Below are 20,443 nucleotides of genomic sequence, written 5' to 3' on the forward strand. Positions count from 1 at the left end.
TCAGCAACAATCTTCGAAGCACACAAAATATATTTAAAACAAATCTTTTATATTTTTAGCAAAAATAATCTTCATCCATGTCAATTTCAACACTTGGCATTCAAATACTACGGAAGAAGAAAATATTAGAAATTATCTGAGAAAAGAGGTAAAAACCTTAGATCAGCGATTGTAGAAACAACGATGATCGAAGGAACGTGGTGATAAGAAATGGTTTAGATTGTTGAGAGAGAGAGAGAGAAAGAGAGAGACGTCGCAGATCGATGTATTTCCAGATCATGTTTGTTTTTGTGTAAGCGGTGCTTATGATAGGACGCGAACAAGTTTGGGAGCGTTTCGTTAAAGTAAGTTTAAGTCAAATGGTAACCAATTAACTTGAGATTGACTAGAAACAGATTTGGAAGCAAATTCTGGTAGCAGATATTCTCTTGTAGGTGAATACATCAAGACCACAAAACAGCCAACAAATTAATGTTCTCACCAATGCAGTGTCCATTGAGAAAATTGAACAATTTAAAAATATTATGAAAATTACAAATTAAGACGGGCTGTTAAATTATAATTTACAGTTTTTCATATTCCTAGAGAAGGACATTAGGTAATACTTCAAGATGCATTAATTCAGTTATTTACTAGAACTTTCTATGCATCAATATAACTAGAGGTTCTATGTATTGAAAGGGCATGGCAATAAAAAGAAAGTTTATGCTAACTAGTACCTTCGGAACACTATTTAAAAAGGAAAAAGAAAAAATTTGTATTAAAAAGAGCACTAGTTAGCATTTTTCTCTTAAAAAGAAACATTAATGCCAAATTCTTATTCTCACGTTTGTGTGCCTTTTTTCTTCCTCTATCTCCAACAGTATTTCAAATATTGACGAACAAGTGGCTAAGCTGATTAGGCGTTATTTCTTTAGATAAACACATATAAAGTGTTTACAAAGTCATAAATTAGTGTTATTTCCTGAGTTAAGAGATTTATCTCACAATGATGTCAAACATAAAGAAATAGAGCACACTTGTCATAAACAAAGTCATTACAGGTTTAGAAATTATACGACCAAATGGTAAAGTAAGCTTCAAAGTAAAAGAAGAAGCAAGAAAGTGCTTATGATTATTATGATCATATTCAAATATTCAAGTGCTTAAGTTGAAGAAATCAAGTTGTAGCATTTGGTATTTGTGCAGACAAGACTCGGCGGCGATACTCTCCCATAGCCCATATCGAATAGATGTTTCGATGCGATGTGTAGTTGTTGGTACATATCCTAAAAAATACTCCTGTTGCTTCCTGTTTCAATGTAATGCTTAGTTATAAGCAATTGAATCTTTCGTATTGAATGAAATTTATGTATGTACCATAATTTTAGGATGACCACTACTATTTCTAGTGAGAAAATGACATTGTGAATCTTTAACAAACCACTCCGACCATATGATTCATATGCATCAGTTATTTGATATACATAAAAGATGAATTTTTGTTTATACTAATAATTGTACGGAGTATAATTTGTTAACAAGTTCCCTAAATACACTTTTTAACATTATCCTAAATATATAACCTAAATATATTATTAAATTATGGGCTTTGACTGTGTATAACCACTCTAGTTGTCATTGGGCGTAGGGCCGTCCCTGGAGAGGTGCAAACAGCTCTATAGAGCTGGGCCTCATTGTAACTTTTAACAGTGAAGGTGTGACCCAGTGGTAAAACACACGGGTGTTATGTTAGTTGACTGGAGTTCAACTCCCTGTGAAGGCAATTCTTTAAGTATTATTTTTCAGCATGATAGGTGTCTTTTGGGCCTAGTTTTAATGGATTTGAGGTCTATATTCTCAATACTCTCTCTTCTCTTTTATTAGAGGTCTAATGGCATTTGTCGTATAAAATCGCAAAGTTCTAACAACAAAATTATAATTATTCTCTAAAAAAATTAAATAAAAAAAACACTATAGTTTTCTCTCTTTTACAAAAAAATTGTGTTTTTTAGGGGCCAATTTTTTCCAAGAGAGTCGAGCCTTCGATTTTACAGGGTCGGCCCTGATTGGGCGTGTGTGGAGTAACTTTAATTGGAGAATTGGTGCAAGACTGAAATGTGAGGGGTTCAAATTCAATATCATAAAAACATAGAAATTTGGTGCTAATTTGAAAACTTGAGGGGATTCACTTGCATCCCCTCAGTTGACTGTGGCTTCGCCACTGGTGTGATCTATATAAATTTCACCTAAAAAGTAAATGAATGTTTATATTATTAGATGTGATTGATCCATAATCATTTAGTAGGGTTAGTTTTATAATTAACTTTACCCGTGGATAAGTTTGTTAGTTAGTTACTAGATGACTTACTCTCCAAGTCATGTATATAAATAAATTGTAAATCTCTTTTCATTAATCAATGAAAACCATAACAAACATCCAACACTTTCTTCTCTCTCAATAACCACTTTCTCATTCTCCATTCTTCTCATTCTCTCAATATTCATCCATTGCTAAGATTACTTGTATAGAAAGAAAGCAATAGTTGTGCCAATATATATATATATATATATATATATATATATATATATATATATATATATATATATATATATATATACATATAGGGGTTTGCTAGCAAACCCCATATATATATATATATATATGTGGGTGTTATTAGCATTTTTCTATAATATATACAACCAATAGAGTAACAAACTTATTATATGATTGCTAAGTGCTAATAGTTGAAATTTTTGTTTGGTTAGTGAAGAATTCAGATTTTTTTCTTTACGAAATGCAATATTCTAAGCTATTTTATGAAGAAGCCAATATTCTAAGCTATGTAATACATAATCAAATTACCTGTTGTGGGAAGTCTCCATCTTCCATTTGTGAATTGATAAGTAGCTTCATTCCACGGTGTATGGGTATAGGATCTATTTCAGCCTTTTTTAAAACATGAACATATAATTAATTAGCAAACTAATTACTTACATATAATGTACATATGAATCTATGAAGTAACTTTAATTCACTAACCTGCCCTGCGTTAATGAGGGCCAACAAAGCCCATGAAGTTTGAACTAAATGTGCACGGTTGTCCTTTAGGTTTGTATAAACCTACTTAACAAGGAAAAACTTGAGTTTAATTTTTTTTTCTATTAATACATGAAATGACAATAATCACTTGAAAAACTTTTTTTTTGTTTAGTAGTCTAGTGGCTCAGTGAAGCGTTCAGGGTTCGAACTTCGGCCCCTGAATATAATAATGCATTGTCCCTGCTAACTGAGTTATGATCACGGGGATCACTTGAAAAACATAAAGTGATGCAAAATATGAGTAAATAGTCAATTACCCCACAAAAATGTAAAAAAAAAAACCCTGAATTTTGCAAAACATCAAACCCCTCAAAATTGTCAAACGTCTACCAAATACCCCATCCGTTAATTTCCTCCATCCAACATGTTGACGTGGCCGTTAACTGCCATGTGACACTGCCACATGGTCAAAAAAGTCCTGCCATGTAGCCGTGGCATGCCTTTTCTGACGTGGCATGACTTTTCTGACCATGTGGCAGTTAACAATTTTGGGGGGTTTTTTTTTTTTTTCTTTTCAAGTTTTGCAAAATTCAGGAGAGTTTTTAACAAAAGTTACAATTTCAGATGGTAATTGACTATTTACTCTGCAAAATATATATGTTTTTAGAAATAAAAGTAAATATCTCTCATTAGATTCCATAACTAAGAAAGTTAGTCTTAGATAAATAAATAGCTAGACCTTTTTTTCGTTTGACAAGTAACTCTCTCCCCATCCTCCATTAGAAAGCTGCTTAGATAACAAAAATTGACAAGCTTTTCTCAGTGAATGGCTATTACTATAGTTTTTTCCCCAAGCTGTTAGCCCCTTCACAGCAAACCAAGTACCATATGTATAGCAATTTCCCCAAGATGCGTACCTGCGGTATAAGTGTTGATGGTTAATTACATCCATGGTAAATTATGAATCAATTTGTTTCTTTTATGCTATAAATGGACCATATATTATTTACCGAAAAAAAGAAAAGGACCATATCTTGTAGCTGCTATAATAAGTTAAAAAGAAAATATGTATAATTACACTCAGATAGAATTAGGGGTGGGCAAAATTAACCAATAACCGAACCAAACCGGTTAACCGAACTGAACCATATCAAAATTAACTGAACCATTTCACAAATTTTTGAACTGAACCATTATTTTGATAACAGTTAATTAACCGAACCGAACCATTAATAACCACAGTTATCCAAACCGAACTGAACCGAACCATAACCATATAACACAATCACACAACACCGATCTTATTTTTCACTTGATCCATATAATCAGTAGCGGAGCCAGAAAATTTAGATTGTGGGGGCATATAAGATGTGGATTTGTCTCATGAGTATTTTCAAAATATTATCTTTTTCTATAATTTTTGCTAATAGATGATTATAAGTATTAAAGATCAAAATTATGTATTGATATATGTGAATGAAACGTGCAACTAAGTAATATCAGGACGGAGGAAGTAATAAAGTTTGCATTGAAAATTGAAAGGCTAGATTACACAAGAGGTCCTTTAAGTTATTTAATTATAACGAGTTGGTTTTAAGTTTTTTTTTTTCGTACTACTTACCCTCTTTAAATTAATTAATTGTAACAAATTGGTCCTGAAATTAAGTATTTTCCATACAACTTAGATCCTTTAAGTTATTTAATTGTAAATTTTAAACGTCGAAAAACTTCAATTTCTAAGATCTAAAATCTCTCAAATTGTTACGGTTAAATAACTTAAAAGACTAAGAGGTACGAAAAAAACGTAAATGTTCAATTTATTACAATTAAATAACTTAAAGGACCTCTGATATAATTTAGTAAAATTAAAATGATCATTAGATTTGAAAAAATAAATTATTATAAATAATCACAAAATATATATTATGATCAATTAATCAATTTATCAATAAATGAGATATTAAGTAATTGGAATAGCCTTTTTAAAAAAATAGTAATTGGAATAGATTCCTCTAACAAAAAGTATTTGGACTAGTTTTAATTTGATGCAGTGAGTTTTTTTCTTTAACATTCAAATCATGAGGGCAGTAATTAAAAAAACCAAAAAAAGGAGGGCAGCTAGTTGCACAACACAATACCACTATATACTAAAATGAAAATATTGATGCTTCAAAATACAATATTGGCACTTTAAAATTTCTACTTCTGATCCATATAATATTGATGCTTCAAAATAGTAGTAAAAAAGAGAATTTAAAGTACTGTTCCTGCCAAAAGATATCCATATGCGCATTGTATTAATTTTCAGCTTGCATGTTTGGTTATTGTTACATGTAGTTTTATGAATGAACAATGTTTTTAAACTAAAATTCACTGTTTCATTGATCTGTCATAACCCAAAACAAAAATGCAGTCACGTTTAAATACCATAAACCATGCTTGGAGATCAATATGGACAAAAGTAATATTAAGTGAATAGCAGTTTATTCACCATGTTAGTGTATATCGTGTTATTATGATATAGGCTATAAATAATATGTGAAATAGTAAATAACAGTCACATTTAAATACCCTAAACCATGCTTAGAGATCAATATTTGAAGTAACATGAAGTGAAGGGAAGTTGTTTCACCATGTTAATGTAATTTGCGTACTTAAAATATAGGATAAAAAATACATTTTGGTTCAAAATTTTGGTTTTGGTTCGGTTCGGTTAATAGGCAAGCAAACGGTTAACCGAACCATAACTTTGGTTCAGTTCGGTTAGTTCCAAACCTTAAACGGTTCGGTTTGGTTATTCCGAACCATTTCAACACTTCGGTTCAGTTCGGTTCGGTTAATATGGTTAACCGAACCATGCCCACCCCTAGATAGAATAGTTACGAGCCGTCCTCGCGAGCATAACTCAGTTGACATGGACATGCATTATTATATGCAGGAGCTGGGGTTCGAACCCCGGACATCTCATTTATTCACTTTAAAAAAGATGAATTCTAATCACTAAACTACTTAACAAAAAAAAAAAAAGTTACGAGCCAAAGGCGGCCAAGAGGGTGTGCGGGTGGAGCGACGCGCGGGTGGAGCGACGCACAAGACACCAAAAATTTCTTTTTACCTTAGTTTGTAAATCATATAATTTGTTATTTGGTTTGAGTTGTCATATGTTGTTAATAAAAAAAAGACATGAACATTGATGTGGCTATACAATTAGTAAAATATTTGATTACTCACTTGAAAAAATATAGAAAAGCTAGTTTTACAAGTGTCATTGTTAGTGCTGAAATAATGGCATATGAAATGGAAATTGAATGTGCGTTTACTTAAAAATGTCAAATTCACAGAAAGAAACACTGATGAAAATTCATCTAAATGCACACAAATAAACCTTGAGTCTTCTAAGGAGTCTTATAAGAAACAATAATTTTTTTATATCACTTATAAAAAATAGAGTACCAAATTAATAATTCACATAGAGAACAAAATATGATAGGGACAACCCTAATACGAGCGTTCTACTCTAGACCACTTTAAGAGTATAAAGGTGAACTCTCGGAAATTTTAGTAATATAATAATAGAAAAAGAGAGTATATGTGCTAATTTACTAAAAAAAAAATAAATTAAGATCTACACCTTATAGGATATTGTTCTGAGATCCATATTAAAAGCATCCTACCTATTAGAAGTTTTAAGTGTTCATAATTAAGGATAGAGGGAGTAGTATACAACCATAAACTTACTTCTTCCGTCTCAAATTAAGTTTCATTTTTTTAGTTTAACACGGTTATTTTTTACTTTTTTGAGATGCAATAAATATAAGTAATATAGTGGAAAGAAATAATAAATGTTTTGCTATTATAACAAAATACAAATAATTTAAGACAGATAGATAGTAAAGATGACACCTATTTAAGTCGGAATATATATTAAAGAAACTATATAAAAAAATAGAGATTACCAGGAGCCGTCAGGATTTTGTGTCTTTTCAAGGTAACAAATTGCTTTATCAATGCATTGATGTATTTCCTTTGTTCTATGGTTTGGGTATAGGCTTGTGAAGAGAGCTAGAGCTTGTATTGCTGATCCAGTGCACTCATTATACCTATTTCATTTACAAATAGATGCAGTTAATTAGTTCCAATTGTTAAATGTATGCCTCAACAATGAATACATAGATAATATATTTCTAAAGTCTGAAGCTAACACTTTCAGACAAACTCAAGTGAATTACATTGGTGATACATATATATATATATATATATATATATATATATTTTTTTTTTTGAAGGATACAATATTTGTTTCAGTTTGTGTTTGTTAATGCAAAGATATAATTTCCTTTTAGGATATGTAAACATATATTTTTATTTTTAGTCTTTACAAATTTACCGCATTTTACTTTTGAATATTTTTTAACTGTTTTAGGTCCTGAAAATTTTATTAATATTAAAATTGGTTTATGTAATATATAACTTATTTGATTTTACTCTCTTAAAATAAAGACAAAAATGAATATCACAAAAATCAATTTCAAAATATGTACAAATTTTTTAAGACTAAAACAAATATCAAAGACCAAAACTAATAAGTGGTAAATTATCAAAAATTGTAATATTCTTGTCTTACTCTCTCTCAATTAGAGTGTCTTCAAAGATTTCACTTGGATTGAATATCTGCAGCAGACATACATAAATGAATTAAATTATTCAGATCTTAATTATTCTTTTATATGTTAATTTATACTCATGAGATTTGCAATTCTAACCTCTAACCAACGGTATGCATTTTGAGGCTCCCAAACAGTGAACCCTCCATTACTGCTCTGTATTTAAATGGTATTTATTTTTTGAAACGGTCGATATTAGTAGTTGTGTTACAAAAGAAATGAACAACAGTGTGTGTATATATACATATTTATATATACATATACATATGTATATATACATATGTATACATACATATATATATATATATATATATATATATATATATATATATATACATATGTATATATATATATATATATACACATATACATATGTATATATATATACACATATGTATATATATGAATTTGAAGGAAAAATGTTTATAGAAATACATACTTGTAGAGAGAGGATGATGTTAACAGCATCATAGAATCGATCTGTTTCCATTTTTTCTCCAACAAGATCACTTGGCATTTGTGACAATAGGAGTGTGGCCTGCATGTATTGTCATGATCAATAATCCATCTATATATAAACTAATCTGATGTATAATGCATATATATATATACACACACACAGGGGGGAATGCTAATGCACACCCACTCAAAAATTAGAGGCTTAATTACTTTTTTGGTCCCTTAGCTTATTTTTTTAGTTTCGTTTTGGTCCCTTAACTATTAAAAGTTTCGTTTTGGTCTCTTAACTTACTTTTTGGTTTCGTTTTGGTCCCTTAATTATTAAAAGTTTCGTTTTGGTCCCTTAACTTATTTTTAGGTTTCGTTTTGGTCCCTTAACTCTTCCTCCGTCAACCACTTTGGTCCTTTATGTTAGGATGAATGTATTAGAGTTAAGGGACCAAAACAAAACCAAAAAAATAAGTTAAGAGACCAAAACGAAACCAAAAAATAAGTTAAGGGACCAAAACGAAACATTTAATAGTTAAGGGACCAAAAGAAAACTCAAAAATAAGTTAAGGGACCGAAACGAAACTTTTAATAGTTAGAGACCAAAACGAAACCAAAAAATAAATTAAGGGACCAAAAAAGTAATTAAGCCAAAATTAGAAGGTGTGCATTAGCATGATACACCTTTTCACATATACCAAAAATGCCCATATTTTCTTTTTAAAAATAAATTAAATTAATGGGTATTGTGTAAATTCACGCTAACTTAGTTTTTTATTTGGGCACATCTATCCGTATTCTTCTTTTCCTCTAGGCCACGTCATCATCATCACATGTTCACTTTGTGTGAAAATTGTGCGTGCTTCATTTCTAAACTGTAGGCAGATCCTCAACCATCTTCAACCATGCATATAATAGACTTGATCGGAAAGTAAAAATGGAACTGATTTAGGAAAAATAGTCAATAATTTATGTGTCAAGAGAAGTAGGAAGAGCATGATTTCCCTTTTTGCAGGATATGTATGTTGTGAATCTTTGAGAAAGTATGTTGCTGATTGCAGAAACCATGATGAAAATAGGAGAAAGGAAGAAGCGAGTGGCGGGGTAGTGATCGGACCGGTCGACGGCGCCGACGAAGATAAAACTTTGTCTAGGGGACAGAGTGGGCCTTTAGAATGGCTGGGGAGAAGAGTACCTTGAGTCCCTCAGCAGTGCAGTCAGAGGTTTGCCATCCTTCATCTTGTATTGAGAATGTCCAACCTCCTTTCCTAATGTGTCTATACATTGCTTTGAAATCACCCGTAGGGTTCTCAGCAGCCTGTGAAGCCTTCAGAAATTGATGTGCTTTCTTAAGCATAGGACCATACTCCTTACTCAAGTTACATCCAACTATTGCTTGTACAGAAAATGCTGCATCCCATGTCTGACAACCAAAGCCCTAGAAATGCATAATATTACATAGCTAGCTCAATTATAATTTTACATGATTAATCATTAAATTAAACGTTCATGGTTAAAAAATTGGCAGTATTAAAGTAGGAATATGCATTTGCACTAGAGATGTAGAAGGCCATCATTTTCTCTCAAAAACAATGAGATTCACTCCATTATGTTCGGTTGATATAGGGGAGGCTTTCTGACACTATCATGCAATTCTATGGATGCATGACCCACAACTCACAAATGTAGCTAATTACTTTGATAGAGGAGGAGGTGATATAACTGAATTTGGTGTCATTATGGATAACAATGTCCAATTTTGTAGTTCTCATTTAACAAACTTTCATATTGAGTTTATTAAGAGGCACGTGACTGAGGTTGTCCATTAATTAGTCAAAGATGTCACATTGATTAATAATGAAATGTTATATGATACAATTTATATATATATATATATATATATGTATGTATGTATGTATGTATGTATGTATGTATGTATGTATGTATGTATGTATGTATGTATGTATGTATGTATGTATGTATGTATGTATATGAGTTAAATATGTTTTTGGTCTCGATAAATATATCATCGTTTTAGTCCCTATAAAATTTTCAATCATTACTTTTGTTCTTTATTTTTACGTCAATTTTGTATTTTTGAATAAAATTGTACAGAAATGTGTAGAATACTATAAAAATATCTCCAAAACATTAAAAATGCCGCGAAAAACATAAAAATTTATATTTAATTCATGTTTTGTTAAACAATTCTATTATTTTTGGAGAAATTCTTATAATATTATAAATTTTTCTGCAAAATTTTATTAAAAAATATGTACTCTGCATATGTGTGTGTTTTTGTCTAGTAGCCTATTGGTTAGGAATTCACCTTTAAAGATGAATAAATACAGTCTCCGACGTTTGAACTCCAACACTTACATATAACAATATTCTTACTAATTGAGCTAAGCTTGTGAGAGACATACTATATGATGTTTTTATAATCGATGGAAAATCATAAAACACTCCAACGACAACATTTTAAAAAATTCAGTTCAAATTTGTACCCTTGCATCGATTTTTGCTACCAATGTTGGCCATATGTCTTTTTTCTTCAAACAATAACCATAATTTAAGATAAGTAGGGGATTTTTCTTTCTCTGAATTTACACCTCTATTTCAATATTTTCCCAAAAATGATAGATCTAACCTGAACTTTCAAACCATCTTCTGCTACCCAAAAATAATCTGGAATTCGGGCTAAATGACGTTTGTATGCCTCTGAATTTGGGTCCTCAACCCAACAAGCTAGCAAACAGTACATCTGCATCCATGTATTTCAATTAGGTGTCATAACAAAAGAAAATATAAGTAAAAGTTGATTAAAAAAAAATGACCAATTAATATTATAAATAATATGGACCACGTCATAGCTAAAGAAATTATAAGCAAAAGTTAATGTAATGTATTTCGCCAAAAATTGGAACTAATACATCAATTTTTTAAACTAGTTTTTGCTTATAATTTTAGATAGATGGAGTAATGTATTATTGTTGCTCCTTTGGTTACCTTCTCAGGACTTCCATAGCAAAGGTATCTACTGTTTTCACTCTCATAATGTACATGTTTAATTGCGATTTCTAATGCCTTTTGTCGAAGCTTGGAAAAAGGCCAACAATTCATCAAACGCTCTCCCACGTGATAAAGAAAATCCCATAACATATCTTGGATCAAAGCATGTGGGAAGTACAAATCAACCTGAAAATTCGTGCCATATATATATAATTATTTTTATTCTCAATTAAGTTAAGTAGTCATTAAATAAAATTAATAATGGCATTTTAGTAAATCAAATTTATTTTCTTATCAAAATCAAAGCAATTACTCCATCCGTTTCAAAATATAAGTAAAATTCACTTTTTAGGTTCATTCATTTAATGATGTATGTGGTTCATAATATGGATCACATACATCATTAAATGAATGAACCTAAAAAGTGAATTTTGCTTATATTTTGAAACAGAGGGAGTAATAATTTTCTTAAATCATGTACAACAAAAATAATACATTTAAAATGAGATGAAAAGATCCTTAATTATGTTTCTTTTAGGGTGGGGTGAGGGAGATGAGGCTGAAGGCGTCTATTGTGGGTTTGAAAGGAGGAGTTGGTAGTGAAGTGTGAGGATTTGCTTAATAATGTGTTTTTGCAGACTACTGTTGAGGATAAGTGGTTTTGGACGCTTTATCCGGGTGTTGGTTATTCTGTTCGTGGTGCTTATCAGCACCTGATGAGTCAGGAAACACGTCATTTTACAGCTGTTTCTAAGCATATTTTGCACAAGGATCTTCCCTTGAAGATCTCGTTATTTGCTTGGTGGCTTCTCCGTAATAGGTTGCCTACCAGGGATATTTGTTTAAACGCAAAGTAATTCCAATTGGCGGTTAATTTTGGAGGTTTCTTGTTGATTCATTTTCAACCATGGATGCTTTGCAGCTTAGGGGTCTGTTGTAATTGCCTCCAACAATGGTGAGATTGTGCATTTAATTTTTACTTACCCCTTTTCTTCTGCTATTTGGTAGAAAACTTATCGTTGGTTCGACATTATTGAGGCACCTCATCATGGTCGTAGTTTCGACATTTTCTGTAGCATAGTTACTTGGTTAAGGCAGATGTAAGAGAAAGGTTAGATACTTAATCTTGTTAGGGGTGGTAGTGTTTATGGTAATTTGTGTTCACGTGTCTTAAGTGAGTTTGATTGTATTTGTTGTTAGTGTATTTGGATTGAAGTGCTCCTTGTGTTTCCTTTAATTTAACTTGGATTACTAAAAAAAATATAGATTATAGAAGTACCAAAAGAAGATATAGATTATAGATGTCAGTCCCGTGAGCTTAGCTGGTAAGCACAATGCATAATATATGCAATGTTCGGGGTTCGAACCCCGGACACCACCAAAAAAAAAAAAAAAAAGATTATAGATGTCACGCTCACGAACCTTGGTTGCAGTGTTTCGAGCTCTATTCCAGTTGATTTCATCATAAGGCTCGTTGTAAAGTTCTTCTCTAAGTGATCTAATTAGGCTAGTTATATTGCCCACATACTTCTTCCCATATAAATATGACATATTCATATAAAGCAACCGAGTGTAGCACAACATTTTCCCTGCATGTTTACAGAAAAGACATAAACAATTAAATTGTAATCAAAGAAGAATTATGATAATTAATGGGATAATGTATATTTTTGCTCTATGTAATATGATCACTTCCTAGTTTTAGTCCTTTGAAAAATAATAGATTTTGTTATTCTAGTCCTTGAAGTCATCTCATCCAAGTTAGATGATAAGGCCAGCCACATCGTACGTGTTTTGATGTTGCATGGCATTGAGTGACTGTGTCATCAATGCCGTGTCAACATCTATCGGTTGAGTGTTCACATGATAGTGATGAAAAACAAAATTGAGCATAGTTACAAATTTGAAAAGCTATAAAACTATAAGCTTTGATATTCAAATTCAACTACTCCATATGTAAAATTGTCACCACCGTAAAACAATGGTTAGTAGTACATCTGATCTTTTTATTCCTTCTCTTTTTTCCTTCTCTTTGTATTTGTGTGAAAGTTCATATTGGATTTAGATTTAGGTTTGTGACCACACAAGTTTTGCTCATAAATATTAGGGTTAATTATTAAAATAACCCATTTAATATACGTGAATTCTAGAAATAGCCCCCGTACGTAAAAAAAAAAATACAAATTCTATTTCTGTGATTTGAGATTCATACTATTTTAGTCCCCCAGCAGCCCACTCACTTAAGAGGTGCTGACGTGCACGAAATCTAACTTTTCAGCCACATGAATTTTTGTTTTTTGCCTAAACAAAATTTCCTCAATTATTTTTTTCGCTTAATGTTTTTTTTTTGTTTTGCTAACAATAATTCTTCAGGTGCTGAACTAAAGAAACATAGACATTTTTTTTCATTGTAGACATGAACTCCAGAAAGGTGATCTATAGGTACAATTTTTTCATTATTATTTGCAGGCATATTTAGAAAATTAAAATAGCCTCCTAGATAAAATTAGAATTTTTAGATAAGGGGTGGATTAATCATGAAATTTTAAAGTGCCAAAAATTCTAAAGCATACATTTCTTCCACCTTCATAATTTATTCTCAACTAAAGCAAAAAGGAGACTTAACATAGCCTTTAAATCCCCCCTCCCCTCCTCCAACCACGGATCCCACAAAAATAACGTTGAAGACCCATCCCCCACCTCATGACCTATGTCGCCAGACTTTCAAACTTCCTTTTATCAATTTTAGTTTTTCTTTCGGCACGTAATCTCTTAACCATCCACCGAAAACAAATTCCACTGATCACATACAAACCGTTCATAACCAGGATGGTCCGCTCAACATTTTAACATATGTTGTGGACGTGGACCACAATTTTTTCCATCCATCGTAACCATAAACGAACAATGATTAGACAATTCACAGATTAATGCCCTCTGAATACAACTAGGCCATTTAGCATGCCAATCTTCAGATAATAAAAATTTGTCTAAACGACTCATGGAAAAGTCGTCCCCTCGAAACCAAATGTAGTGCCTCCCATAGAGAGGAATCAAATACCATATTGGTGTCAATGAACTAATTAAATTGTGAATAGTTCTCATGACTCAAGCCAATCACCCTACTTCTCCGCTCTTCAACAGGACGAATAGCATAAAAATCACCACTTAAACACCAATTACCTCCCCTGTAATTATTAATCACCCCTCATAGCCTCAACCATAAATCTTGTCAACCATTTAGATACTCTACCCTCACTGATGTGTCTCCCTTTTCCTTCTACCCTAGATAGTGCATTAAAGATATTTGCTTTATCACCCTTATACTTCATCCTGATAGACTTTCCAATGTCCCAACCATCCTTAACTACCGCATAAGATTTACCATGAAGAACTATCTAAATTTTCCAATCCCCATTTGTATAAGAGGGAGAGTTTCCAACGGCCAAAGAAATCTTCTTACCACTATTTTACACACAATAGTAAGTAAATCTTTGGATATCTTTTTTATAAGTTTATATTTGGCGCACCCAATATTTGAAATAGTAAATGAAAGACGTATACAAGAAGATTTATCAAGATTTTTCAAGAGCAATACTATATCTCTGGAAAAATAACATCAAGAATTCTTCAAAAATAAAGAGCAGTCAATCACAATGCACTATTTGCCACAATTCAAGAAGGTGTAGCTGAAAAAAAGGAAGTGAACAAATAAATCATGCAATTAAAACTTGTCAGCTGTGTCTTGAAATTTTTTTGATGCTATTTTCTAGAGAAATAGCATTTAGCAAATGAAAGACGTATCCAAGAAGATTTATCAAGATCAGGTCTTCCAAGTTATAAATTTTGAAGATGCATAACTCGATGCTTTTGTTTTGAGTTTGATTTTGTTGCTAGTTGCGTTATTCAACTATACATTTTTTTCCTTCATCAAATTTTATCCAACTGGCTATTTAGAATAAAGTTTTTGATGAGGTAGTTTTTGAAACCCTTTATTGTCTTGTTGGAATTTGGCTTAGTCCCCCCAAGTTATTTTTTATATCTTTTAATTTTAATTAACAATAAATTTAATATGATGCTGCAAATGATAGAAGATAGCTTTTGGTGCCAACCTAATTAAAGAAAAATAAGGTAAGAAAGGAACCTGGATGAAGAATGCTGAATTTGGGCAGTAACCAAAACTCTGGTGGAATTGGATTGCAGCCTGCCCACTCATAAACTCCAAGTACCTACAGTGTCTTGTCATGAGCTAGCCAATTAGTTTGGTGATATACAGTTATACTATGTACAGAAAAAAATATCATCCTCCCCTACAGAAAAAAAAATCTTCCTAATAAATAAAAGTATTTCAAAGTAAACTATTTTAATATATATTAACTATTTGATTTTAGCTTTTTTTCAAAAGGATTTTATTTTAATTTTATTGCAAGATTTGTGTTGTCCGCATCACATAATACATACAATAATGATAATAGAATATATATATATATATATATATATATATGTGTGTGTGTGTGTGTGTGTGTGTGTGTGTGTGTGTGTGTGTGAAATTTATAAAAATATTAAATGAACATAACTATTATTAATATTTTTTTGGTTTTGATGATTTATGTTTTTTGTTTCTTATAAAAAAAGACTGGAGGGAGTATCCAATAATCAGTAAAGAGTATTTTGTAAAATTGTTACACTCATTGTAATCATTTTTATATATTTTTTTTGGTAAAAAAAAATGTAATAATTTGTTTTAATTTTTAAGTAAAATTGTTAAAAAAAACTATTAACATGGGATGAATGGAATATGTCATAATATCATTGAAGAAATGAAGTTTACCGTGACCCAAAATGTTCCTGATGCTGGCATAGCTACGAGACCACCATGGTCAAGGATCCATCTTCTTCCTCTGTCCATTGCCATGTTTTCACCATCTTCAAGTTCTTCTCCAAGTATCCTCAATGCAATATAACACAATGCAGATCCAAACATTGTACTGTGAGTCTCTATATTCAATCCCCATCCACCATCTTTGTTCTGTCACCCCGTCATATTTACCAATAACAATTCAAATCAATTCTAAGATATTTTAGGGATCACTTTTATATGTTATATAGCTGATATAAATGTTTATCAATGCAACATCTACTTGTCCAAAAAATGAATTTAGTGTGTTAGTATTACGGTATTAATAATTGAGTCTAAAAATTGAATCAATGTAATGTGATTTATATTAATATATGTCTCCAGTTTTAGAAATTCATGTTTTATGCGGTGGTCAAAGCACCGACAACATATGTGGATAATATTGCACCTCATTTTATATTAATATATGTCTCCAGATTTTCACGCCATTCATTTTATACTTTCTTTCATTGCATTTTATTTTTATATTTTCTCTTATATCTATTTCTCTCAAATGAATCATGTCTCAGGATGAAAAAGTGGAATGTCAAGTGAGATATGAAGCTTTCAACAAGACCGTTAAGATTTTTAAACCCCTACCAACAAGTTGGATGATTTGAAGACGCAACTTAACAAATACTTTGTTTTTGAGTTATGGTGTAATGTTTTTGAATGATGATGTATTATTGTTGAATTATGAGCAATTTAATTGATTTTGGATAAAGTATTGCATGTTGAATGGTGTTTGTGTGTGAGTGTGTCTAGACATGCTGTTTTGTGTCTTGGGTTTGTTTTCCATCCCCGGATTGCGTTTTTCTTAAAATCATGGGAACGAGTTTTATGTCGATCCCCCAGTGAACAATAGCTAATTGCCTTGGAGACTTTTCGGTAGTTTGAGATGTCCGTGAGAAAGTCATAGATATTGGTGTGTAATTCAAAACTATTGTATGTTTTCCTTCATGTTAGGGTTTTGTTACTTGGTGAATAAGTAATAACAGATTTCCTTATGTTTAGCTAGATTTAGTTACGTTTTGTTAGTTACTTGATAAGCAAGTAACACTAGGTTACTCTTGTATATATAAACATTGTAACCCTCATGAATAATATTAGTTTTTCACAATTTCATTATCTTTTCTATTCTTCTCTCTAAAACCCTAACCCTAAAACAGTTTCTGTTATTTTTTCTGTTTCTTCTTCACAAAGAAACCTTCACCAACTTCACATTCAACACTGTTATACCCCAACAATTGGTATCAGAGCATAGTTCGATCCAAGAAGAAGATCAACCATGAATCCCAATGGGAATATCGCTGTGCACTTGCCAGTTCTTGATGGAAAGAAGAATTGGGATAGATGGGTTAAGCAGATGAAGGTGATGTTTGGGTTTCAAGATGTTCTTGAAATTGTTAGCAATGGTTTCGAGCCACTTCCAGAAAATCCCACTGATGTTCAGAGAAATACACACAGAGAAGCCAAGAAGAAAGATAGGAAGGCTCTATTCTACATTCATCAATGCGTTGACAACAAGGTGTTTGAGAAAATTGCTGATGCAGAAAGTTCAAAGGAGGCATGGGATACATTGGTGAAGTATTTCAGTGGAGATGATAAAGTGAAGAAGATAAAGTTACAGGCTTTGAGAAGACAGTATGAGTTGCTTCAAATGAAGGATGAAGAAAAGATTGAGGATTATTTCTCATCTGTTCTAACAATCACAAATCAGATGAAGCTTTGTGGTGAAACCCTTTCTGATAGATCAGTTATGGAGAAGATTCTGAGGACTCTCCCATCTCAATTTGATCACTTGGTGATAACGTATGAGGAAACCAAGGATTTGAATGAAGTGAAGATTGAAGAACTTCAAGGAGCATTAGAGGCTCATGAGATGAAGATAACTGGCAGAAAGGTGGAGAAAGATGAGGAACAGGCATTGCTTGCAAGATTCAAGCAAGAAGAGTCCAAGAAAGAATTGTGGAAGAAAAGAAAGGGAAAGAATAATCAGAAACAAGGTGATAAACCTGAATCTTCAAAGAATGGAGCTGAATCTTCTTCCAAGAATCAAGGGAAGAAAGATAAAAGAAAGGTACAATGTTATTGTTGTGAAAAATATGGACATTATGCTTCTGAATGCTGGTTCAATAAAGACAGAAAGGGAAAGAACAAAGAGCAAGAAGCTAATGTGGCTCAAGAAGATTCACACTCTGATGCTGATACAGTCATGTTAATGGCTACTACAAGTGATAAAGAGTCAGAAGCAGTATCAGATACTTGGTATCTTGATACCGGATGCTCAAATCACATGACTGGTAAGAAGGAATCGCTGGGTGAATTTGATGATAGCAAGAAAACCAGTGTAAGATTGGCAGACTGCAGAAGTATGAAAGCTGAAGGTATGGGAAATGTGATCATACAAGGAAGTGATGGAAAAAGAGCAGTGATAGAAGAGGTACTCTATGTTCCTGGAATGAAGTGCAATCTCATGAGTGTAGGTCAGCTCATAGAGAAAGGTTATTCAGTAACTATGGAGGATGAAACCTTAAAGCTATACAATCCATTGAGGAAGCTCATACTGCAGTCAAAGCTTACTAAGAACAGAACCTTCAAAACCAGCATAGTGAATAAGGAGCAAATTTGTTATAAAGCTTCAGTGAAAGATGAAGAATCTGAACTCTGGCATAGAAGGTATGGACACTTGAACTATAGGAGTCTATGTCTACTGAAAACTAAGAATATGGTTATTGGGGAGTTAAATGTAAAGATCCCTGAGAAATCATGTAGCATATATTTAGTAGGAAAGCATTCTAGGTCAGCTTTCAAGTCTGATTTGAAGATGAGAGCAAAGCATGTATTGAATGTGGTGCATTCAGATATATGTGGACCTATAGAAACTCCTACATACAGTGGAAATAGGTATTTCATCACATTTGTGGATGAATATTCAAGGATGCTGTGGTTATATCTGATAAAACTTAAGAGTGAAGCTCTAGAAGTTTTTAAGAAGTTCAAGGTATTAGTTGAAAATCAGAGTGGTATGAAGCTGAAGATCCTAAGAACTGATGGAGGTGGTGAGTATACCTCTAGAGATTTTGAATCCTATTGCTCAAATCAGGGCATCATTCATGAAGTCACAGCTCCCTACACTCCTCAACATAATGGACTTGCTGAAAGGAGAAACAGAAGTCTCCTTGATATGGCCAGAAGTATGCTGAAAGAGAAGAAGCTTCCTCATGAGTTCTGGGGTGAAGCAGTCAATACTGCTGCTCATATTCTTAACAAGTGTCCTACTAAGAAGATGAAGGATAAGGTACCTGAAGAGATTTGGTCAGGAAGAAAACCATCAATCAGTCACTTGAAGATTTTTGGCTCAATCTGCTATAAGCATGTTCCTGACTCTAGAAGAAAGAAGTTGGAGGACAAGAGTGAAGCAATGATACTGGTTGGATATCATAACACTGGAGCATACAGGTTACTTGAGCCACACTCTAAAAAAATTGTGATAAGTAGAGATGTGAAAGTGCTTGAGGATGAATTCTGGGATTGGAATTCAAACAAATGCAGTCTATCTGAGAAGCATGTCATCATTGAAGGTGACAAAGAGCCTGATGAACTCATTACAGATGAAGAAGTTGTAATTGAAGAAGTACCTGATGAGGAGCCAACCACTACAGCTAGACCACAGAGAAACAGACAAATCCCAAGAAGACTACAGGACTGTGAAGTAACTGGTGATGATGAAGTAAATCCAGATGGAGAACTGGTACACTTTGCAATGTTTGCAGACACTGAACCTGTAGATTATAAGGCTGCTTTGAGTGATGAAAACTGGAAAGAAGCTATGCAGGATGAACTGAATTCTATAGAGAAGAATCAGACATGGGATTTGGTCAAGCTGCCTGATGGAAATAAGGCAATAGATGTTAAATGGGTTTTCAAGCTGAAATTGAACCCTGAAGGCAAAGTGGTAAAGCACAAGGCCAGACTTGTAGCTAGAGGGTTTCTACAGAAGGAGAGTCTTGATTACACTGAAGTGTTTTCACCAGTTGCTAGGCATGAAACTATCAGGTTGGTAATAGCTGTAGCAACCAGTAAAGCATGGCCTCTATATCACCTGGATGTGAAATCAGCTTTTCTAAATGGTACATTAGAAGAGACTGTGTATGTTACACAACCTCCAGGATTCATTATCAAAGGGAAAGAAGATAGGGTGTTCAAACTGAACAAGGCTTTATATGGTTTGAAGCAGGCACCCAGTGCCTGGAACAAAAGAATTGACAAGTTTTTTGTTGATCAAAGCTTTAAGAAATGCATAGCTGAACATGGAGTTTATGTAAAAGGAAGCTCAGAAACAAGGTTACTGATCATATGTCTATATGTGGATGACCTGTTGGTAACTGGAAGCAACAT

General features: G+C 32.6%; 1 protein-coding gene across 1 annotated transcript in view; it reads right to left on the minus strand.

Moving 5' to 3' along the window:
• Nucleotides 1-886: 886 nt before the first annotated feature.
• Nucleotides 887-20,443, minus strand: part of LOC146914290 (lupeol synthase-like) — a 33,548-nt gene continuing 13,991 nt past the window's right edge. The window contains exons 4-17 of the mRNA XM_085717159.1: nt 15,977-16,174; nt 15,290-15,374; nt 12,568-12,734; nt 11,143-11,331; nt 10,784-10,897; nt 9,329-9,571; nt 8,126-8,224; nt 7,786-7,842; nt 7,647-7,693; nt 6,979-7,122; nt 3,762-3,939; nt 3,023-3,103; nt 2,846-2,929; nt 887-1,291 (exon numbers count right to left, since the gene is read on the minus strand). Coding sequence (XP_085573285.1) covers nt 1,160-1,291; nt 2,846-2,929; nt 3,023-3,103; nt 3,762-3,939; nt 6,979-7,122; nt 7,647-7,693; nt 7,786-7,842; nt 8,126-8,224; nt 9,329-9,571; nt 10,784-10,897; nt 11,143-11,331; nt 12,568-12,734; nt 15,290-15,374; nt 15,977-16,174 — 1,818 coding nt within the window. The 3' untranslated portion in view covers nt 887-1,159. The remainder of the gene's footprint in view (nt 1,292-2,845; nt 2,930-3,022; nt 3,104-3,761; nt 3,940-6,978; nt 7,123-7,646; nt 7,694-7,785; nt 7,843-8,125; nt 8,225-9,328; nt 9,572-10,783; nt 10,898-11,142; nt 11,332-12,567; nt 12,735-15,289; nt 15,375-15,976; nt 16,175-20,443) is intronic.

The sequence above is a fragment of the Medicago sativa genome, chromosome 6, assembly GCF_051527215.1.
Source record: "Medicago sativa cultivar Bolivia chromosome 6, Bolivia_mono, whole genome shotgun sequence".
NCBI classification, from domain to species: domain Eukaryota; kingdom Viridiplantae; phylum Streptophyta; class Magnoliopsida; order Fabales; family Fabaceae; genus Medicago; species Medicago sativa.